We start from the raw sequence: 24,619 nt of genomic DNA, 5'->3' as shown, positions 1-24,619 counted from the left end.
CAATAATTTTTCCTTCTGATTTTTGGAGATAGGAAGCAGAGCTTTCCTGATTTGGAAATGTAATGAACTCTAAATACATTTCTGTATTATTAATATTATTAGCATTAAAAATCCAACATTTGAAATGTTTTAGTTTAGTTCTGCTTAAATCTGTTATTTTTAGCATTTTGTCTTGATCTGCGATCAGGTCCTCCTTGTGGCTCTAAGTTTTCAGGGGAAGTCAAAAAATTATGTCCACGGCAAATGGAAAAATTTGGCTACTTTTGCATTCTGGCTTTTCTGTCTTTGTAAGCAAATCAAAAGAGAATTAAAATCCTCTAAATGTCTTCCACTTCAAGTCAGTCCTTCAAAATATTAGTTAGCAAAGAGGTAGAACAGAAAACCTACTTTTATAGGGCCTGGAACTCAAGTCTGCAGAGGAGAATACTAAAGGCTTGGGTTTTCTTGCCTCTTCTCTCAGCAGAGCTGTAATTGGGAAGAAAAGGTGATTGCTGAGTTAACCCTATGCTTTGTTTTCAGTTTTTTATTTTTTCCTTCAAAGAAAACAGATATAATCTGGAAGAGTAAACAGGGAATTGTTTTAGATTAAAAGGTACTGACTTTAGAACCAAGTATTTGGTATACAGTATTCTGTGATATCCTTTTCCCCTTTTTAACAAAAATACTAAAAGCTTCTATAAGAATAAATTTTCAGTGTTGGTGCATATGTCTTGAGAAAGAAAAACAGGTTCAGATCCTACAGGCTGGAGAGACTGCTTAGGCTTAGGGCAATTCAACTAACATTTTATTCATCTGAATTTATTCACTGAGTACCCAAAATGTGCCACGCATATTCTAGACAGTGGGGATATGACAGTGAAACAAAACAGGTAAATCCATGCCCTCATATGAAGTTGATGGTTTGGCTGCCTTTATATTTACTGAGCATCTACTGTGTGTCACAAGATGAATCAGAGTTGGTTTTTGTCCTCAAGGCGTTCAAAAAAGTAGTAAAAACAGACATGCAAATTCAGTTTAATAGGATGCCTGTAATAATTGAAGATTATACAAGATCAGAAGAGAGAATGATCTCATGCCTAATGGAGATAAGCACAGAATACTATGGTAGCACAGAGCAAGGGTATCTATTCTAAGTGGGGGTGAAGGAAAAAAAAAATTGAGAAAAAACTTCCTAAAGGAGTAATATCTAGGTAAGCTTTAATGGGTATTTAAGAATTTGTCAGAGAAGGAAGAAAGAAGGCAAGCACCCCTGTTAAGCATTATACTTAAAGAGGAATTATTTTTAAATCCTCACCAAACTAAACACATCTTTTCTTCTGGCTTTAGACTTTCTGGTTCCATATGATTCTTCTTCCTAGGAGTGCTTTAATTATAAATATTATGCCAGTTTAAAAGTCTTCTTTAAAAAGGTTATCTTTCCTACCATAATCTGGCCCATGGTCACCTATGATAGCTTAGGCAAGGCTCAGCTGGGGGGCTTATATTTAAGTTAACTATAAGTCAATACAATGTGTTGCTAGGCCTTTGTCCCTTTTTCAGCAGCAAGTTATTTCCCAGAAGTCCCAGAGATCAAAATGAATGTAACCAAGACATCCAGAGGAGACTACCCTAGTTTAATCTTGGTAGCATCTACATCTTCAGATGTCAGTACACAGCTACCACATAACAGCTCTGGTTAGAAGGTTATATAAACCACAGATTCTTAGCTTAATTTTGTTCTGTTATTTAAGTAAAGGATACTTCATGCAATCTCTAGGACATCTAAGGACAGGAAACCAAGTACAGCTAAGTCATATAGATGCTTGAACTGAACAGTAAGGAACCAAGGTTCCTGCCTATCTCCCATGGTCTCTCATCTCTGTTTCTTTTCTCTGCTTTCCTACACTGACTCACGGGTTTCTAGCCAGTCTATAACATCATCTTGTGTGTGGCTTTAATTATCACCCTGATTCTGACCTTGTAACATGGCTGCCTATCCCCGATTCCTGACTTTAGTTTGTGGGGCCCATCCGTACGCCTCTGCAACCCTGTGTAGCTAAGACTAGGAAGCTGTGACTACTCTCTTATCCCCCCAGGTATGTGTGCACGTGTGTGTGTCTGTAACACAGAGACATCTGAGATATGTGGTAGATGTTGCTAGCAATCAATTCATCAACAGTGGCTGATTTTGTTGGGGTGCTGACTATACGACATTAAGCAAATGACTTTAAGCCTCATTTCCCTCTTTTATAAATATGAAGATAATACCTAAATGAGAGAAATATTTTAAGGACTGAATGAAGTGTGAAAAGTACCCAGAATAGTATCTGGTACATGGTTGTTGCTCTGAAGGCCAAACCCTAAGACTGTATGTCCTGCACAGATGGATTGGGTTCAAACACTACAAGAGATTAATTATAACTTTGGGTTTTTCTGAACAGGAAGGAAGTATTCAGCTTTATTTCTTCCTTTTAAGAAGATTAATTTCCTCTGGGTCTCTTAAACAGCTAGCAGGTCTAGCAGGTTAGGAAAAGGGAGAGAAAGACAATTTTTTCTGGGTTTCTGTGGTAAAGGAAACCAGGACTAATTCTGGTATGAACTTCCTGTCTCTCCAGGCTTCAGCTCAGAGAGCCAGCATATTGCTTCAGTTCACTACAGGACCGGTCTCCTTTTGGAGCAACTCCTGCTAAGCCAAACAAAAAGTTCCTAGGAGGCCAGCTTCCTTAGGCTTAGATCAGATAACACTATAAAAGAGGAGAAACTTTTAGCTCACCACTCAGCATCAAGAGCATCACAGTAACAATACTCAGTCTAAGCTCTGCTCTGGCTCTGGACATAAAATCCAAGACATTTTTGAATTAAAATTTTCAAGACAGTCTTTGGAACATCCATCTGTCATACTGCATTCAGAAATGGATAAAAAGAACTTCTAAAGCATATATATGTATATCTTTTTATTTCTTTAAAGCAAAAAATAGAATCATATTACACTGAAAATACACCCTAATACTGCAACTTGCTTTTTTTAGTAAATATATCTTGGAAATCTTTCCATATCACCACACAGAGTTATACTTCATTCTTTTTAACAGTTACACAATAATATAATTAATTACCCTGTTTAAATTGTTATAACTTTTCCCTGTTATGAAGGATGTTGCAAAGAACATTTTGCAATGAATATTTCCACACTCTTAAGTAAATATTTCTGTGGGATACATTCTTCGGGGAGGAACTGCTTAGTCAAAGAGTATATAATTTTAAGTTTTGATAGGTATCATCAACTACCCTACAAAAAGTTTATGTAAAACAGCATAAGAGAATTTCCCCACAGCTTTACTAGCTTATCACAAAATTTAAAAACCTTTGCCATAAAGACAGTATTCTAAAACTGTTTAACGTGCATTTTTATTTATAAGAGCAGGCATCTTTTCATATGTGTACTAGCTTTTTCTATGAACCAACTACCTATAACTTTTACCCATTTTTCTCGAGTCATTAGTCTTTTCCTTATTGATTTTAAAGTGCTCTTTGTAATGTGAGGAAACTAGTGTTTGGGCTATCCTGGTATTGCAAATATCCCCTCCCCCCACTTTTGTTGTTTATTTTTACACCATGTTTATTTGGTTTTACTTTCCCCCCACAATATAGAATTTTAAAACTTGTTATTAGTCAAACTTACCAATCCTCTTTTTTTTTTTTAAATGGCTTCTAAGATTTATTTGATACTTAGAAAGCTTGAGTTAGTTCTAAGATCACATACTGATGAAGCTAAGTGCCTTAATGCACATGTAGACTAGCAGACATTCAGCAAAAGATATCAGCATCCAAGCCAAACAGTGGCATCCCTAAGGAAACTCCTGCCTCATCCTTATTACCCCAGGCACTACTCCTGGGCCCGTGCATTACTTCAACTGGTAAATGTTGGGACGTGGCAATGCTAGTCACCAAATAATGATGCAGTCAGATTTGCAATTTAGAAAGTCCTCTGGTAGTTTTGTGGAGGATGGATTAAAAGGGGAGAGCCTGGAGGCAGAAGACTACCAAGGAGAATGCTATATTAAGCCAGTTGAGAAATGATAGACTGTAAGCTAAAAATCAATATTGAAATACATTACCTTATTAATTTCTGCCCAGTTTTACTGATGGATTTTGCCACTAAAGTTAATCTGAACCACTGATGTTAGTTCAGCTCAAAAACCATTCAATCCCTCCCTCCCTCCCACTGCTGCTGGAACATCTTCCAGCTGTCATGACACTCCTGCTGCCTGAGGTGCCCTTTTCCCATTTACTAAGACTGGGGATCTCTGGCTTTTTTTTTTTTTCCTCTTGTTTCATAATGTAATTTTCTCAAGGTTACAGAGACAATGGCCTATAAGACTTTGTATTCATCTTGGTATCCTCAGCCTCCAACACAGCAGTTAGAATATATTTAGGTATGTATTAAATGTCTGTTGCTTTGAATTTTAAAAAAATTGTGGTAAGTCCAATTCACTTTTTAAACTCTTAAAATCAATTTTTTAAATAAAGTTAACTTACATATAATAAAATGTACCTACTTTAAACATACAGTTCAATGAGTTTTGTCAAATGTATACTACTGTAATCACTACTCCAAATCGAGATATAGAGTACTTCCATCATCCCCCCAAAATTCCCTTGTGCTTCTGGTATACTATTATACTACTCTACTATACTCTCATACTACTTAGCACATTTTATTGTAATAATTTAACCTGTCCCTTTCTCCCTAAACTGTGAGCAACTTGAAGGCAGAAACTCCATCTTTTTATCTTTAGCATCTAGCAACACAGTAGGTGATCAATTAAAAGTTCTTACTATGCACCAACTACTGCTCTAAGCTCTTTACAAGTATTTTTCACAACCACCACATGTCAGGTACAATGTGTCCCAGATGAGGAAAGTGGGGTACAGAAAGGTAGACACCTGTCCAGGGTCACACAGCTCACTTACTAAACTTCTCTTGTCAAAGACAGTATAGGTTTTCTTTTCTCCACAGCTTTCCCTATAGCTTTTCTACTTAGTCAACTGCAGAAATACTCGTCTCTTCTCTAACTACTGATGTACAAAATTACTTCTGCTGTCTAAACTGTCACCACATCTCCTTTCCTTCCATTCACCAAGCATATATTGAATGCCTTACCAATCCAGGTAGGTATCTAATGTCAAGGAATTTGGGTGGAAGACATTAACATGTAGACAACTAGAAAAATATACAGGGCAGAATGTTAATTTTCATAGGTGAAACAAAGGATTGCTAAAGCAGTCCTTTCTTAAAGCTATGTCTCCTAGGTTTACTTTTTCCTTTCCATCCCTAAAGGAGTCCTCATAGTCAGATTACTATAAATGCCTTTTACTTACCTTGAAAGAGTCTCTTTCCCATTTGGAATAGTCTATGTTCCCCTGCCAGGTTGAATCGTTGCTCATTCCATATGGGACTATTCTGTTTAAAGACCTGTAACTCCCTGCTCAGCTGTTAAGGCCTTGTACACACTGCTCCCACCAACCTGTTCAATCCCATCTCTCAAAGCTTTGAGACATAACCTCCACTATTCCAGCCAGGAATAAAGAATCTCCCTCAAGTACCATTCTAATTTGTCCTGCTGTGCTTTTATACTTTTCCTAATTCTATATTGAAATTTACCAATTTTCAATATAATGCCTTTAATCCCAACAACTCTGAGAAGTAAAGGGTAGATGGGGCAAAGAAGAGATAAGGGTCTCTTTAACAGACCTTGAGATGGGGAGGTAGTGGAGCTAAGGCTCTGTATACTTCTTTATTACAGCAAGCTCTGGGAAAGTCCCATTTGGCAGAGCTTCTGTGCTGGAGCCACAGAATCACCATATTTAGGCTTGTCCTCAAGGAACACTACACTTGCCAGGTGTGGGAACTGCTAACTGGTGGTGGCCAAATGAGCTACAGCAGCCAGGATGAGGCTAGCTTTGTTGCAAAACTGTCTGCATATCCAGACACCAAAAGCTACAATCCCATTTGGTAGTGTTAAGGAAGTATTGTTAGATTTTTTTTTTTTAAAGTGTGATAGTAATATTGAGGTATTTGTTTATGTTTTAGGGATATATACTGAAATATTTATAGATAATTACAACTGAAATAATTACAGATGAAATTATATCATAATGACTTGCTTTAAAATAATCCGGTGTGACACTAGCAAGATTGGCGGTAGCAAATATTAAAAAAAAAAAAAAAAAAAGATTGGCCAGGGCTTCCCTGGTGGCGCAGTGGTTGACAGTCCGCCTGCTAATGCAGGGGACACGGGTTCGTGCCCTGGTCTGGGAAGATCCCACATGCCGTGGAGCGGCTAGGCCTGTGAGCCATGGCCGCTGAGCCTGCATGTCTGGAGCCTGTGCTCCGCAACGGGAGAGGCCACAACAGTGAGAGGCCTGCGTCCCGCAAAAAAAAAAAAAAAAAAAAAAAAAAAGATTGGCCACGAATTGGTGACTATTGAAGCTGTGTGATGGATACATGGGAGTTCATTACATCACTTTCTCTACTTTTGTATCTGTGTGAAATTTTCCATAGGAAAAGAATTTTTAAAAAATCATGATCTCTACCACTATTGTATCCCCTCTCAGCATGTCAGGGCAGGATCTATTTCACAGGACTTCATTTTCATTTGGGCATAAAAAATAAACCCTTTAGGGACTTCCCTGGTGGCGCAGTGGTTAAGACTCCACGCTCCCAATGCAGGGGGTCCGGGTTCCATCCCTGGTCAGGGAACTAGATCCCACATGCATGCTGCAACTAACAGTTCACGTGCCACAACTAAGGAGCCCTCCTGCCGCAACTAAGGAGTAGGTGAGCTGCAACTAAGGAGCCCGCGAGCTGAAACTAAGACCCAGAGCAACCAAATAAATACAAAATAAATAAATAAATAAAAAGTAAACCTTTAACGGCAAAGAGTTAACTTCATTTTTATAATATGGATAGCCTACACTGGTATGTGGAAAATGGGTCCTGGATCACTCTAATCTTGGTAGCAAGTTTCCTTGCTATTTAAAAAGCAAAGTCTCTACAATCCACTGTGGAGCTAAGGCTGTAAGTTCCATGAGGGCAGGGCCCATGTCTGCTTATTCACGATGGATCCCACAGTTGATCTAGCACAATGCCCGACTCATAACAGGTGCTTAATAAATATGTGTTGATTGAATGAAAAAACAGAATAATAAATCAGAGAGGAGCAGGGCAATACTGTCCTGGTGAGAAAAAATAGAGAAACAATAATCCCTGGGAAAGCTTTCCAGGAGTCCAGATGATTTGTTTCACCATTGGCTCTACATGGGCCTTTCTGTAGTGGTTTAGCAGGTGTTGTAGGCAGGTGAGGGTTAGGATGCTGCAAGAAATATTATACTGGGCATGGAGGAACAATTCCTCTTCCCCTTAATATTCCTGTATATATCCCCTTAAAATTCCTGAGTTTAAGTGCATGCTTAGCACTTAAACTCAGGTTCTCAGACTCCCTTCCCCAGCTGTTCTGAGGGAACTTGCTGCTGTGGTACCAGCCTGATTGCTTTCCAGTCTACCAGTACTATTCAAGGCAGAAACTTATCCAGCAGCCATCAAGGAAGACTAGCTGCTACTCTTCTTAACCATGCAGTTATTAAATCTTTTCCTTCCTGTTCCTCTGAGGACTCTAGTTGCATTTCCTATCAAAAATCCTTGAGATCAACCACAAAAGGAAGTTTTCTCTCTGGAAATCCACGTCCTATGATCTGCCAGACAGTCTCTGGGAAGTATTTAAGGTCCACAGTTCTGTTATCAAAGCAAAATCAGGGAAAGTACCAAATTTTGTTTCTCTGCATTCATGAAACTTTATTCGATGTGAAGGACTTTTCCAAAATTGGAGGAAAACTTGCTCTTCTTTCTTTCCTCCTCTTGGGTAAGAGTCTGGCCCTTTGCTAAGAGGGCCCATCTACAGGATAATTGCCTAGGGAAAGGACATCTGCTTGGAGACAAACAGCACCAGAGTTGAGGGGCTCACCCTTGCAGAATGAAGGAAAAAGAGCCTGAAACTGCAGAAAGATGCTTCATAAGTTACTATTAGTTTTATAAAAATAAATTACTGGTTTATCATAGCACAGGTCCCCAAAATACAAGCAGGAGACTCTGGTACCGACGAAATAACAGTATGCTGTAACATGAATTCATTTCTATAACAAACTGTGTTATTTATAACTGGTTATTGTCAAGGTTTAAAACTGTTAATTAAGTCACAGTGTAGCTTAAGTGCTATGGGTTTGACTCTATCCCCCTCCTTCTTACTTATTTTCCATTAGGAAGTCCACAACGTATTTTTTCAAGCAGTAGAGATGGGCGTCCACAAGGCCTGTGTGGAAACGTATTCTAGGGTGCCTGCGAAAAGAATAAGAGAGAAGAGGGTCACATGAGTTCTATCCTATTATTAGGTAGTAGGCATTAGAAACTTTATAAGGGTGAGAGACATGCTGCCTACACCCCACTCTGGGAAGACCAAGAAGGTGGATATCAGCTCTGATCCTACCACAGAAAAGTTTTTCTCTTTATGTAAGCCCTTTCTCACACTTTATGAGGTCTTCAGACTTCCAAAGACATTGAAAATTGGTGAGCCATCAAATCATTGACAAGTCATTCTTCTATTTTACTACAAATTCCTACCCACAATTCTTGTAACTAACATTTTCCTGCTTCTACTCCAACTGCCCCACTTCCTGCAGGCCATACTTTAGCCATGCTTTCCTCTAGTATTTGGCATGTATTACTCCATGTTCATAGAAGATGAAGTAAAATTCTATGAATACTTCCTAAGTCCCTACTCTTAATTATTCATTAGGGCTCTCCTCAGGTATACTCCCTCTAGAAAACCTTCCCTGACAACCCAAATTTGTGTTCCCACAACACTTGGTGCCCACCTCTACTAGATAACTTACCATACAGTAAAGTAACAGCTTACTTACTTATGCTCTTTCCCACTAGACTAATACAAGTTCCCTGAGGGCAGAGATTTATTTTTATAGTCTTAGCACTTAGCATTGTACCTCACACAGAATAAATATTTAATAGATAGTTGTTGAATAGACAAAGACTTGAATAAATTAGGTCAAATTAAGGCATTTGCCTAGTTGCTATTTAGTCTGCCATCTTTGGTTTCAGCCTTAAGAAATGTCATGCTTATAATATAATGTTCAAAGTCATTTTATTTAATAAAATAAATAAAAGATAGCTGAAGGAGAGGAGGGGAGGAGTAGGGTGGTAAAATGGCAATTCCGATCATAGCTGCCTGGTTGTCATTTTTCTTCTACTCTGTGTAACTCTGCTTTGACTGGCTTATAGCCTTTTTTTTAAAATAAATTTATTTATTTTATTATTTTATTTTATTTATTTATTATTTCTGGCTGCGTTGGGTCTTCATTGCTGCGTGCGGGTTTTTCTCTGGTTGCGGCGAGTGGGGGCTACTCTTTGTTGCGGTGCGCGGGCTTCTCATTGCAGTGGCTTCTCTTGTGGAGCATGGGCTCTAGGCGCGCAGGCTTCAGTGGCTGTGGCACGTGGGCTCAGTAGTTGTGGCTCACGGGCTCTAGAGCACAGGCTCAGTAGTTGTGGTGCATGGGCTTAGTTGCTCCACGGCATGTGGGATCTTCCTGGACCAGGGATCGAACCCATGTCCCCTGCACTGGCAGGTGGGTTCTTAACCACTGTGCCAACAGGGAAGCCTTGTTGAAAGGTTTTATCATGAATGGGTGGTGCATTTTTAAAAATGTTTTTTTCTGTGTCTATTGAGATAATCATGTAGTTTTTAATCTTTTATTCTATTAACATAGTATATTAATTGTTTTTCAGATATTAAACTAATCTTGCACCCTTAGGATAAATCTCACTTAGACATGGTTGCTGGATTCATTTTGCTAATATTTTGTTGAAGATTTTTTCACCTATATTCATAAAGGATATTGGTCTTGTGTTTTATCTAGCTTTGGTAGCAAAGAGTTATACTGGTCTCATAGAATAAGTTGGGAAGTATTCCTTCTTTCATTTTCTGGAAGACTTTGTGAAGGATTGGTATTATTTCTTTTTAAAATGTCTGGTAGAATTCACTAAAGAAGCCATCCTTACATTTTGAAGCCTCAAAGATGTTTCTTTGTTGAAAGATTTTAAATTACTAAGTTGATTTCATTAATTGCTCTAGGTCTACTCAGGTTTTCTACTTCTTCTTGAGTCAGTCAAGATGTATAGCACATGATCCTTGTGGCTCAGACTATAGCACACTGATTAACCCAGGACTCTTCTATGCTCTCAACTCACATCTGTTCTCAGTATATTGCTATGTGTGAGCTTTCTTTTTTGGCTGCGCCATGCAGCTTGCGGGATCTCAATTCCCCAACTAGGGATCGAACCCAGGACCCTGCAGTGAAAGTGGTGAGTCCTAACCACTGGACCACCAGGGAATTCCCTGTATGTGAACTTTAACCCAATACTCTAATTGATTCTAGTTACTTAAGGGAAGGAAGGACTGGAACCACCATCTGCTGAATAGTTATTATGTGCCAGGCATTTTGCAATGTGCTTTCACATCTTCACAACATCTCCATCTTCCTTTTACAGATTAGGAAAACATAGACTCAGAGAGGTTAAGTAAGTTTCCTAGGTCACAGAGGTAGACAGTAGTAGAACTGGGATGGAAATGTAGGTATTTGTGACTCTAAGGCTTTTCTATTACCTCATAAGGTCTCTCAAGAGACTTCTTTCTTTTCTCCGTATATAATCCTAGGAGTTCTATATAGATGAAGCCCTGTTCCAGTCTCACATCTAAATCCAAGGCAAGAAAGGTAGAATGCCTGGCTGTAATTAAAAAAAAAAATCCCTGCTTTTGTACTTGTTCCCTTGCTGAATACCCTATTTAGGAGTTCATCAACCACTAGTACCATTCAAGAAGGAATTTGCTAAGGAATGGGTTTCTAAGTGTTGACCTAAGACAAGCCTAGAGGAACTCTTTATCATTCTGCTTCCAAGTTTCTAAGCAGATGTTAAGAAATGCTATCAGAGAAACAGCTGCCTGTTTGGGGCAAATTACTTTTAAATGTCAAGGAGTTCAAAGACCAAGCTGTACCCGTGTTTCATTTCAATATTTACTTACCCAAATTTTCTCCTCATATTAACAACTCGAAGTAATGTGTGTGAGGGACAAAGGTTTAAGATCTCCAGAGAAGCTGGAAGAAAGACTGCCATATGGACACTAGTCTTCAGGATTATGCAGGACTGAAGACTCAAGATTTTTCTGACAGCTTTGCTTTAACTCAAAGAAAACTGAACACAGAGCTATGTGTACCACCGACATCGTACAAAACAAAACAATGTAAAATTACAGAGCTAGGGAATAAAAAAGCAGTTCAGAAAGGCAGCCCAGAAAGAAAGAAATATATCCATGAAAGAGAAGATAAATATTGAAAAAAAACCCCACCCACAACCCCCAAACCAAGTAATTACTATGGTTAAAATCATACCAGTTTTCTCCCTAGCAGAATAAACTTAAGAATTTAAATGCCCAAATCTCTTAATAACTCTAAAAAAAGGTCTGAGTTCCTTTAGTTAATAATAAGATCTATAACCCCCATGCCCAACCCCAAAGATCTTAAGGGATTCAGATGCTCATTTCCTTTAAATCTGTAGAATAGAGACAAAACTCCCTCCCCAGAATCATCATGTGTGCAGGAGAAACTAAGTTGTTTTTATCCTGTTCATTGCATAAGTTATAGCAAAGGCCAACTGGGAGTTCTATTCCCTGACATGCTCATAGTACAACGCTCATTACCTAGAAGAATGAGTAGAAAAAGGCAGATAGGTAAAGAAACAGATTATGGTAATTGCATGTTTAAAAAGTGAAATTCATCTAGACACTCCATGTGGACACACTATTAGAGTTCCAGCACTGCTATGAATGAGACTGCAAGGATTTCTAGCCTAGTGGGAGAACTAGCATATATGCTGAGACAGTCCACAAAAACCTAGTGAAGAAAGAAAGCCTCCACTAACCTAAACTGAGTATGTTCTAATAGTTTATATGGCTATACAGAATGACTTTTTCCAAACCAAACCGAGTCCAAATTTGGGGACAGGAGAATAGCAAGGAATGGGAACAGAATGACGAAAATTCAATTGGACAAAAACTCAAAATACAGAAGAAACTTAACTGTAACATACGCTTCTCTTTGCATAAATATAAATGTTGACAGGTGAAGGAAATGTCATGGATGCCTCCTGAATTCAGATGCCAGGATATCTGAAACTTGAAACAATGACTCATAAGAACCAGAAGCAACAATTCCAAAGAGGATAAAAGCCTCCTATGACAACTTAGCCATCTTGAAGCATTCAATGCAACAACATAAACAACTTCTCTCTTTGAAGACCTTCAGAAAATCTCCTTCTATTTTGTTTGGCAATCTTAAACATGTTCCAACAAAGAAGCATCTTCTCTCCCACTAGAAGAGCCAGAGCTAATTCCCTACTGCCTAATCATTACAATTTAAAAGAAACTAGAGACCAAGGTGTGCTTGAAACAACCAAGGTTGCTCATAAGTAGAGGAAAGAGAGTGATCTATGAAGCATGGCTACTTACTAGTTATCTATAATTCTAATGAGACAGATTTTGGAGTAAGCACCTATTACATAACTACTTGGTAGCTGTTTTATAGGAAGGCACCTGCCATACCACCCCAAATGCTTGATCTTGTTGGCACTGTAAGTCGCAGGAATGACAGATTGTTGATCATTAGGAGTGCATATGGAGTTACCAAACCAAAGGTCTGCCTATGCAGCAGAGTGAGCTATAGTGCTCAGATCCTCTCCAAGAAAAGCAGTTGTATTGAAGTGGAGGCCCTGGACTCAAAGCAGCAGAGACTGCTAGAGCTGGAAGAGTTCTTAAGAGTTCTAAGTGCTATTCCTCATTGTACCGAGAGAAAAACGGAAATGATTTTAGTCCATGTCAAAAACAAATCACTTGGACTTCCCTGGTGGTACAGTGGTTAAGAATCCACCTGCCAATGTAGGGGACATGGGTTCGAGCCCTGGTCCAGGAAAATTCCACATGCCGCGGAGCAACTAAGCCTGTGAGCCACAACTACTGAGCCTGCGCTCAAGAGCCCACAAGCCCCAACTACTGAGCCCAAGTGCCCCGGCTACTGAGCCCAAGTGCCACAACTACTGAAGCCCACGCGCCTAGAGCCCTCCTCCGCAATAAGAGAAGCCACCGCAATGAGAAGCCCGCATACCGCAACGAAGACCTAATGCAGCCAAAAATAAATAAATTAATTAAAAAGAAAAAAGTCACTTCACTCCTCTACGAGACAGTCCCTAGCGTATATTCATTGAACACCTACTATATTCCAGGCACTTGGGATACAGAAGTGAACAAAATGGACATGATCCCTGCATGAAGCTTAGAGTTGAATGGAAAATCAATTATTGCAAGTATGCAATAGTTGTGAAAGGCGAGCACAGAGTATTATGGAAGCATATAATGGGGGACCTAGCCCAGGGTGGAAGATGACAGGAAGCTTCCCTTTAAGCTTAAACCTGAAAGAAAAGCAGGAGTTAGCCAGGTGAAAGGGGTGGAGAAATGAGATGGGCACTCTGGGCAGAGAAAATAGTACATGCCAAGACTCTGAGGTAGACTGGTGAGTATGAGGAACTAAAGTCGCCCAGGACCGCTAAAACAAAGAAAACAAGACGGAGAGAGGCACAAGATGAGGCTGGAGAGGTTTCAGGCCCTGTTAAGGATTTCTGTTTTTATTCTAATCTTGAGACTAATGACCACTTGTATTCTGTGATATCACTGGCTTAATAGTGAGCTAAGTCAAAGTTGAAAGGCAGCTTGGTGTAGTAAAAAGAGCACTGGACTAGGAGCCAGGATTGTAGTTCTGGCTTCATCACTTAAATATGGCATAATCTTTCTTCATGTCAGTTTCTTTGTTATAAAATGGAATATTGTGCTTCATAGAGTCGGAGAGTTTTCTGGAGCTGCTTCGGGAACTGCTACAGGAAACCTGAATCAGAATAAATCCCTGTTCTGTGTTTCATATCTCAGGCTTCTATGTAAGATTTTACTTAAAGAAAAAGTTCCACTTCCTTAAGAGAAAACTGGAAAATTATTGCAATTTTTAATCTTAGATAATATATTCATTAATTTGACAAACATGGAGGCCCATCATATTATCTCCTTGCTGCAGAGTTATTAGGATGATCAGAAATTATGCACTTAAAGTGTGTTGCATGGTATTTGCCACATATTAGGCACTCATTAAATGATAACTATTATTATTATTATTATTATTATCATCATGGGCCAAGTACCATGCTTGGTACCAGGGACACACAGCTGAAATAGACAGACGTTGCCTTTAGGAACTCATAATCTAGTAGAGAAGACTATGTGTTAATCTATTATGTATAATGCGATAACAGTGTAGGAAGCTAGAACAGAAAAAGATGCAGTGAGCTGTCTAAGGGAGCAGGGATAGGATAAGGTTTCATAGCCTGAGGTTGGTTCTGAATGCTGAGGAGAAATCTGCTACGCAGACAAAGCAGGAAAAGGATATTTCAGATTGAGGAACTAGCATATACAAAGGCAAACAGGTATGAAAAACAAAACAAACAACAAAACCTAAGATACAATGATAAAGGTTAAAGCTGGAGGGGTAGCCAGAGGCCAGATTATGGAGAGCCACCCACAATGCTTAGATGTCATGTTAAAGAGCTTGGATTTTGTCTCTTAGGTGATGGAAAAACCATGGGAAGTTACTGTTTTAAGGAAATACATATACACGGTATGCTGGCTTATGTATTAACTTAGCTGATCTGGAATTATGTTATGCAAAATTCTCTTCTCTGAATCGTTCAGAGTTAGCAATGGCTACAAGAGATATTCTGTGTGACATTTAGAAGGCAGAAGGAAAGCTGCAGACACATTTTTTAATGCTCTGAAGGTCAATGGATGGTGCTACGTATTATGGCAACCTGTGCATGTCACTGAGATGCCAGCTCACTGTGTAGCTCTGTGGTGAAGGATGTCAGTTCTCCTGCAGATCACCCACAATAATGAAGCTAAAAGTGGTGAGAGACAGATGTGGGTTCCTGTTTGTTCTTGCTCTTGTCTACATCCAGCTTTCCTTCTGACTGTTGGTCTAGCTGACTGATAGCGATTTCAGGCTCAACACTATACAGAAGCAACAACATGCACACAGAGCTCTGCCAACTTCCACAATTGCAAAATAATCCCTTATTCTGTATCACTCATAGCAGCTCTACTTCTCTAATATAGAAATTGCTACCAGAAGTGGTCCTGGAAGAACAGAACCTTAAGGATGGGTTTGCTGAATTGGTTCTGTGTCATCTGGACTTAGTTCTTTGATTTGATTAGGTTCAAAGGCCTTTCAACTGACTGATGACACCCATCTAGATTAACCAGGATAATTTCCCTCACTTAAAATCAACAGATTGTTGGGCTTCCCTGGTGGCGCAGTGGTTGAGAGTCCGCCTGCCGATGTAGGGGACACGAGTTCGTGCCCCGGTCCAGGAAGATCCCACATGCCGCAGAGCGGCTGGGCCCATGAGCCATGGCTGCTGAGCCTGTGCATCCGGAGCCTGTGCTCCTCAGTGGGAGAGGACACAACGGTGAGAGGCCCACGTACCACAAAAAAAAAAAAGAAAAAAAAAAATCAACAGATTGTTGATATTATTAACCACATCTATAAAATACCTTCACAGTAACACCTAGGTTAATATTTGACTGAAAAAACTAGGTATTAGAGCATAGCCAAATTGACACATAAAATAACCACCTCATAGACTGATGAGAACCACATGTCTAACATTAATACGGAGGTCAACAAAGCCTTCCTAGGCAGGATTACACTGCTGCTCACCCTCCCTGTCATCTTAACCCAGAGCGCCGGAACCTGCTGAAGCGTGGAACATCCCTCACCTTCCCCAAGAGGTGCTTGATACAGCAATATGCATAGCTCCATTGACAAAAGGCTCCTATTCAGAGACAAACCCTGGAAAAAGAGTTGTCTCTCCCAAATTATCCTTCCAAGCTGCCTGGTCCACTATGTCTGAAGAATTTAATAAAAAAGAGTTACCATCCTCTATAGAATGGTATAGAGGATGAAAACTGACACATTTATTTGCACTCCACTCAGTCCCACTGGCCTAGCTAATATGAACTTCCAGCAGGTCCACCTTTCAGTCCTCATTCTCCAAGGAACATGAAGCAACATTCCCATTATCTTTAGGTCCAGTTCCCAGCTGGCTGTGTAGATAGAGAGAGGCAAAAGCCCAGTGAAGGATCACTCAGGGGTTCATCCCTCAAGGCTTGGTTCCAGCTCTTGCATGGCTAGAGTTACATCATATTCGGAAGATTTTACAAGACAACCTGCTCAGACACTCGCACCCTTTGGGGTTCAACAGTTGGGCAAATAAATTTCTCCTGAGTGGCAGATGTGCTAGGCACTGAGCTGTATTAAGTATATAAATACTGAATGAAACACAGCTCTAATCTAGTAATCACTTTATTGTTTGTAAACCTGTAAGACTTCCCTTTGCTTTTATTAAACCTTTTCATATTATTCTCTGTGCTTCAGAGAAACTGCGTAACTCAGTTACTTTTGCTGTCCTTTCTCTGTGTCTTCGCTCATGTGGTTCTTTCTGGAATGCCTGCCTCTACTCGTGTGCCACTACTCCCAACATGTATAAATCCTTAAAGCTCCAGCCTCAAATGTAATTTTCTCCTTAAAAAATTCCCAGATTCTCCTAATCTACTGAGGTTTTTTTTCCCTTTCTAAATACTTATGGAATTCTACCGGAGAAATCACTTATAGTACTAACGTTCTATTCTGCATTGTGTATATCTATCACCTCTTTCGGGGAAGGAAGATTTGAGACTTGATCATCATAGCAGCACATTGTGTCCAGAACAGTGTACTACATGGCAGGCACTAAATACTTACTGAATGTCCAGAAGAGTACACATTCTAATAAGAGATATAGACTCATCAGAAACAAATATTAGGGACTTCAGGAGGGTCCTGACGAGTTTGGGTGTACTTCAGAATATTCCTGGTTGGTCCAGGAGAGTTGGCAAGGTTAGATGCACAGTAGGGAGTGGGAAGAAAGGGGTAGGAATGGGACAAACTACTGAATGATACAGTTAGTCCTAGTATGACAGGCCCCCTACAGTCAGGGTAGCAGCTATTAGCTAGCTATGCTGAGGACCTCCTCCCAACCTCACTTCCACCTTAGGGACTGCCTAACATGCAATACGGCTCATATAACCTTAAAACGTTCTCAGTTTTTCCCAAGTTAAAATACTCTTTTTCAAACTTTCCTTCTCCTCCTTCTAGTTCAACTTCTATCCTTCACAGCCAAATTTCTCAGAAGCATAGTCCAACATGCTGTCACCATTTAACATCTTCCACTCTACCCACTTTGATAAAGTCATTAATGACTTCCATTTTAGTAAAATACAGTGATCATTTAAAAATTATCATCTTAGCAAACCTCACAGCCACATTCAACACTACTGTTACTTTCTTCCTCTGGCTTCTGTGACACACGTTCTCTTGGTTTTCCTTTTCTCTTTCTCTCTCTGACTTAAATTCCTTTGGAAGCTCATGATCCTCTAGCTGGCGTAAGCCTGTTCCTAACCCTCTTTCCTCCTCATTCTGTGCTCTTCCTAAGAGATTTCATCCGTGCCCATATCTTCAGGCATCATCTATATATCAGTAATTACAAATTTTTATCTTAGGCATAGTGCTAACCTCTGAGCTCCAAGTATATATTGGGTTGCCCAAAAAGTTCCTTTGTTTTTTTTGTTTTTTTAAAAACACCTTTATTGGGGTATAATTGCTTCACAATGGTGTGTTAGTTTCTGCTGTATAACAAAGTGAATCAGCTATATATATATACACACATCCCCATATCTCCTCCCTCTTGCATCTCCCACCCTCCCTATCCCACCCCCTCTAGGTGGACACAGAGCACCCAGCTGATCTCCCTGTGCTATGCGGCTGCTTCCCACTAGCTATCTATTTTACATTTGGTAGTGTATATATGTCTGTGCCACTCTCTCACTTCGTCCCAGCTTACCCTTCCTCCTCCCCGTGTCCTCAAGTCCATTCTCTACGTCTGCATCTTTATTCCTGTCCTGCCCCTAGGTTCTTCAGAACCATTTTTTTTTTTTTTTTTTAGATTCCATACATATGTGTTAGCATACAGTATTTGTTTTTCTCTTTCTGACTTACTTCACTCTGTATGACAGTCTCTAGGTCCATTCACCTCGCTACAAATAACTCAATTTCATTTCTTTTTATGGCTGAGTAATATTCCATTGTTTATATGTGCCACATCTTCTTTATCCATTCATCTATCATTGGACACTTAGGTTGCTTCCATGTCCTGGCGATTGTAAATAGAGCTGCAATGAACATTGTGGTACATGACCCTTTTTGAATTATGGTTTTCTCAGGGTATATGCCCAGTAGTGGGATTGCTGGGTCGTATGATAGTTCTACTTTTAGTGTTTTGAGGAACCTCCATACTGTTCTCCATAGTGGCTGTATCAATTTACATTCCCATCAACAGTGCTAGAGGGTTCCCTTATCTCCACACCCTCTCCAGCATTTATTGTTTGTAGATTTTTAGATGATGGCCATTCTGACTTATGTAAGGTGATACCTCATTGTAGTTTTGATTTGCGTTTCTCTAATGATTAGTGATGTTGAGCATCCTTTCATGTGTTTGTTGGCAATCTGTATATCTTCTTTGGAGAAATGTCTGTTTAGGTCTTCTGCCCATTTTTGGATTGGGTTGTTTGTTTTTTTGATATTGAGCTGAGCTGCATGAGCTGCTTGTATATTTTGGAGATTAATCCTTTGTCAGTTGCTTCGTTTGCAAATATTTTCTCCCATTCTGAGGGTTGTCTTTTCATCTTGTTTATGGTTTCCTTTGTGTGCAAAAAACTTTTAAGTTTCATTAGGTCCAGTTTTTGTTTATTTTTGTTTTTATTTCCATTTCTCTAGGAGGTGGGTCAAAAAGGACCTTGCTGTGAGTTATGTCATGGAGTGTTCTGCCTATGTTTTCCTCTAAGAGTTTAATAGTGTCTGACATTACATTTAGGTCCTTAATCCATTTAAAGTTTATTTTTGTGTATGGTGTTAGGGAGTGTTCTAATTTCATTCTTTTACATGTAGCTGTCCAGTTTTCCCAGCACCACTTATTTATTTATCTTATATATATATATATATTTAAAATTATGTATTTATTTATTCATGGCTGTGTTGGGTCTTCGTTTCTGTGCGAGGGCTTTCTCTAGTTGTGGCAAGCGGGGGCCACTCTTCATCGTGGTGCACAGGCCTCTCACTATCGTGGCCTCTCTTGCTGCGAAGCACAGGCTCCAGACGTGCGGGCTCAGTAATTGTGGCTCACGGGTCCAGTTGCTCCGTGCCATGTGGGATCTTCCCAGACCAGGGCTCGAACCCATGTCACTTGCATTGGCAGGCAGATTCTCAACCACTGTGCCACCAGGGAAGCCCTCAGCACCAGTTACTGAAGAGGCTGTCTTTTCTCCAGTGTATATTCTTGCCTCCTTTGTCAAACATAATGTGACCATATGTGCGTGGGTTTATCTCTGGGCTTTCTATCCTATTCCATTGACCTATATTTCTGTTTTTGTGTCAGTACCATACTGTCTTGATTACTGTAGCTTTGTAGTATAGTCTGAAGTCAGGGAGCCTGATTCCTCCAGCTCCACTTTTCTTTCTCAAGATTGCTTTGGCTATTCGGGATCTTTTGTGTTTCCATACAAATTGTGAAATTTTTTGTTCTAGTTCTGTGAAAAATGCCATTGGTAGTTTGGTAGGGATTGTACTCAATCATTTCCTTTGGGTTTTTCTGTAACATCTTATGAAAAAGCTAAAGGAACTTTTTGGCCAACCCAATATATAAAGCTTCCTACTTTAAGACATCTTTGGGCTTCCTTGGTGGCGAAGTGGTTGAGAGTCTGCCTGCCAATGCAGGGGACACGGGTTCTATCCCTGGTCTGGGAGGGTCACACATGCCACAGAGCAACTAGGCCCGTACGTCACAACTACTGAGCTTGCACTCTAGGGCCTGTGAGCCACAACTACTGAGCCCCCGCGCCTCGACTACTGAAGCCCGCGTGCCTAGAGCCCGTGCTCAGCAGCAAGAGAGGACACCACAGTGAGAGGCCTGTGCGCCACAATGAGGAGTAGCCCCCGCTCGCTGAAACTAGAGAAAGCCTGCATGCAGCAGCGAAGACCCAGTGCAGGCAAAAAAAAGAAAGACGTCTTTACCTGGATGCCTTAAAAACACCTCAAATTCAGCCCAAACGTTGGATCTCACCTCCATAAACTCAGTGTTCCCTATCTCACTATATATCCTGTAGCTCAAACCAAAATGTGAGTCATTCCTGACAACTTTCCACACCTCAGCACCAAGGTTCAATCACACACCAAGTCCTCATATTTTACCTGTGAAATCCTTCTCTAATTTATCCACTTTTCTTTGTCTCCACTGTCAATGCCATAGTCCAAATTACCATTACTTCTCCTGGATTACCATAATACCCTCCCTTACCTGGTCTCGCTACAACCTCTCTTACCCAACTCCAATCCATTCTTCACACTACATCCAAAGTTACCTTTTCAAAGGGCAATTTGATCATGTCATTCTCCTACTTAAAATCCTTTGGTGGTTAGGACTGTGGTAGATTATTTTCAAAAACGGCCACAATTATTCCCCTCTCTGAACCCATAACTCTTTGTAAAGTAACTCTGCAGTTCCTCCCATTAAGAGGTAAAGTTTATTTTCCCACCCCATGAGTCTGGGCTAGCCTTGTGACTGCTTTGACCAAAAGAATATGGTAGGAATGATGCTGTTTCAGCCCTTTCTCCAATATATAAGACTGAAAGGTCTTACTAGGCTCTGTCCTTAAAAATTCCATGCCAAGAGTACATTCAAACACAAGATGACATGCTGGCTCCATTAATGTCCTCTTCCAACAAATTTATTTGGCTCCTACTTATGTTAGGGCACGTATTAGATCCTAGGGTTAATAAGACAAATAAAATACAATTGTTGTCCTCATGTAACTTATAGTCCAGAGCAACAAAAGTTACAGATGTTTTCTAGAATCTGTATAGTATATAGAAGAATACAAAGGAAGAAGGGTCAATTTTGTCTAGTACAAAGACAGTCAGGAAAAGCTTCAAAGAGAAGTGATATTTTAGCTGAGTCTTGAAAGAAGAGCAGGTATTTAGCCAGGGATGGAAGGGTAACTTCGGTTGAAGGAGTTCCAGGAATGATGAAAGCAAAAGGACAGAGGTGTAAAAAGAAATGCATAAGTCAGAGAAGTAAAAGCAACTCTCCATAGACATATGGTGGAGTGTTGACTATGAGGTTGTATTTGGGGAATGGTAAGATATAAGGCTGGAGGAGTAAGCATGGTTAGATGACTAAGGGTCTTATGAATTTGTACTTTATCCTATAATAATGTGTTTACAGGTGTAAGAGAAAGAAATAGTAGAAAGCAATGTTGAAAATTCTGGAAAATGCTGAAAAAACTGACGAAGCAAGATTCCACGGGAGGCATAAGAAAACGGGATAAAAGACATAAGTGAAGGGTCTAGTCCTAAATAGGAGAAAGAAACTTCTAAGGCTACGGAAAAGGAACTGAAGATGGGTCTGAGTAAAGATAAAATCATGGGAAGGGATAGTATGCTGGGGAAATAAGCATCTGTTAGTTAGGATTCTCTCACAGAAGGAGAAAGCAGGGTCATTTTCTGAAGCAGGAGAGTGGTGGATGGTTGATAATAGCTGCTGAGTGAAGCGGAAAGGTGGTCCAGGACAGGTGTAAGAATGCGAGTGGTTCTTAGGGCTCAGCCAAGATTGGGACCGTGAATTTATAGTGATGCCAGTCTACAACATTGCATGATATTTCTCCTGAAGACTTTAATAGAACAGATGTAGGAGTGGACAAAGTAAATGTTAAGAGTAACCCAAAGTTGAGGGTTATGAGGGCAGATATAACAAAAGAACAATGAGTGAGGATATGGAAGGAAATGCCTAAAGTAATATAAGGTCTAGATTAGATGAAGAAGGAAATGAGGGTGAGAAAGAGAAAAAAGAGAAAGAGAGAGGGAGGGAGGAAGAGCGGGAGGAAGGGGTGGTAAGTGACTAAAAGATAGAAGGGGACTGAAATGAAGTAAACAGGATCCTGGGTAAAGATGGCAGACTGAACACAGGCATTAAGCCCTATTCTTCTGAAAGCTCATTAAAGTGACAGTAAACAGTTTTTGTTTTGTTTTGTTTTTTAAAGTGTATTTTATTTATTTATTTTTGGCTGCGTTGGGTCTTTGTTGCTGTGTGCAGGCATTCTCTAGTTGTGGTGAGCAGGGGCTACTCTTCATTGTGGTGCACGGGCTTCTCATTGTGGTGGCTTCTCTTGTTGCAGAGCACGGGCTCTAGGCAGGTGGGCTTCAGTAGTTATGGCATGTGGGCTCAGAAGTTGTGGCTCACGGGCTCCAGACAGCAGGCTCGGTAGTTGTGGCACACGGGCTTAGTTGCTCCACAGCATGTGGGATCTTCCCAGACCAGGGTTCGAACACGTGTCCCCTGCATTGGCAGGCGGATTCTTAACCACTGTGCCACCAGGGAAGCCCGGTAAACGGTTCTTCGATTTTGTTTTTGAAGGCATTATCCCCAAGGACAAAGATTAGGAGAGGAGAGTACAGTAACAAAATTTTAGAAACTGTAAAGGATAGTGGTAAGAGATTTAGCATATCTAAGAAAGCTGAATCCTAAACCAGCCATAAGGAAAGCTGATTTGTACTGCAGAAGCCCTGAAATGATCAGGAATTGGTAGCACAGCTTTTAACCACCTAGAAAGGAGATTGGAAGAGTTTTCTCTGAACTCTGTAGCCAGTCCAAAAAAAAAAAAAAAAAAAGACTTAAGAATACTGACATGAGGGTTCTCATAAATAACCCTATCTACCATAAACAAAACCCTCAGAATGGGAGAAAATATTTGCAAACAAAGCAACCAACAAGTGATTAATCTCCAAAATATACAAACAGCTCATGTAGCTCAATATCAAAAAAAAATAACTCAATCAAAAAATGGGCAGAACATCTAAATAGACATTTCTCCAAAGAAGACATACAGATGGCCAAAAGGCACATGAAAAGATGCTCAACATCACTAATTATTAAAGAAATGCAAATGAAAACTACAATGAGGTATCACCTCACAGGGTCAGAATGGCCATCATCAAAAAACTCTACAAACAATAAATGCTGAAGAGGGTGTGGAGAGAAGGGAAGCCGCCTACACTGTTGGTGGCAATGTAAATTAGTACAGCCACTATGGAGAAGAGTACGGAGGTTCCTTAAAAAACTAAAAATAGGGGCTTCCCTGGTGGCACAGTGGTTGAGAGTCCGCCTGCCGATGCAGGGGACACGGGTTCGTGCCGCGGTCCGGGAAGATCCCACGTGCCGCGGAGCGGCTGGGCCCGTGAGCAATGGTCGTTGAGCCTGCGCGGCTGGAGCCTGTGCTCCGCAACGGGAGAGGCCACAACAGTGAGAGGCCGACATACTGCAAAAAAAACCCAAAAACAAAAAACTAAAAATAGGGGACTGCCCTGGTGGTGCAGTGGTTAAGAACCCGCCTGCCAATGCAGGGGACACGGGTTTGAGTCCCAGTCCAGGAGGATCCCACATGCTGCTGAGCAGCGAAGCCCGTGCGCCACAGCTGCTGAGCCTGCGCTCTAGAGCACGCAAGCCACAACTACTGAGCCCCTGTACCACAACTGCTGAAGCCCGCGTGCCTAGAGCCTGTGCTCTGCAACAAGAGAAGTCACCACAATGAGAAGCCCATGCACCACAACAAAGAGTAACCCCTGCTCGCCAAAACTAGAGAAAGCCCATGTGCAGCAATGGAGACCGAACGCAGCCAAAAAAATAAAAACAAACAAACAAACAAACAACTAAAAATAGAACTACCATATGCCCCAGCAATCCCACTCCTGAGCATATACTGGAGAAAACCATAATTCGAAAAGATACATGCACCCCAATGTTCATTGCAGCACTATTTACTACAGCCAGGACATGGAAGCAACCTAATGTCCATCAACAGAGGAATGGATAAAGAAGATGTGGTACATATATACAATGGAATATTACTTAGCCATAAAAAGAACAAAATAATCCCATTTGCAGCAACATGGGTGGACCTAGAGATTGTCATACTGAGCGAATAAGTCAGACACAGAAAGACAAATATCATATATTGTTTATATGTGGAATCTGAAAGAAAGGGTACAAGTGAACTTATTTACAAAACAGAAGTAAAGTAGAAAACAAACTTATGGTTACCAGGGGATGAGGGAGGTAGGATAAATTGGGACATCGGGACTGACATATACACACTACTATATATAAAATAGATAACTAATAAGAACCTACTGTATAGCACAGGGAGCTCTACTCAATACTCTGTAATGGCCTATATGGGAAAAGAATCTTAAAAAAAAAAAAAGAGTGGATATATGT

The 24,619-nt window shown here is 40.4% G+C and overlaps 1 protein-coding gene across 3 annotated transcripts in view; it reads right to left on the bottom strand.

Moving 5' to 3' along the window:
* The window catches only part of EIF2B3 (eukaryotic translation initiation factor 2B subunit gamma), a 156,422-nt gene that overhangs the window by 51,908 nt on the left and 79,895 nt on the right, over positions 1-24,619 (bottom strand). For all 3 annotated transcript variants that reach the window (XM_073790688.1, XM_019937912.2, XM_019937911.2), the window contains exon 6: positions 8,285-8,374. In XM_073790688.1, the coding sequence (XP_073646789.1) occupies positions 8,285-8,374 (90 nt within the window). The remainder of the gene's footprint in view (positions 1-8,284; positions 8,375-24,619) is intronic.

The sequence above is a fragment of the Tursiops truncatus genome, chromosome 1 (genome assembly GCF_011762595.2).
Source record: "Tursiops truncatus isolate mTurTru1 chromosome 1, mTurTru1.mat.Y, whole genome shotgun sequence".
NCBI lineage: Eukaryota > Metazoa > Chordata > Mammalia > Artiodactyla > Delphinidae > Tursiops > Tursiops truncatus.
This window is presented reverse-complemented; position numbering and strand designations above follow the sequence as displayed.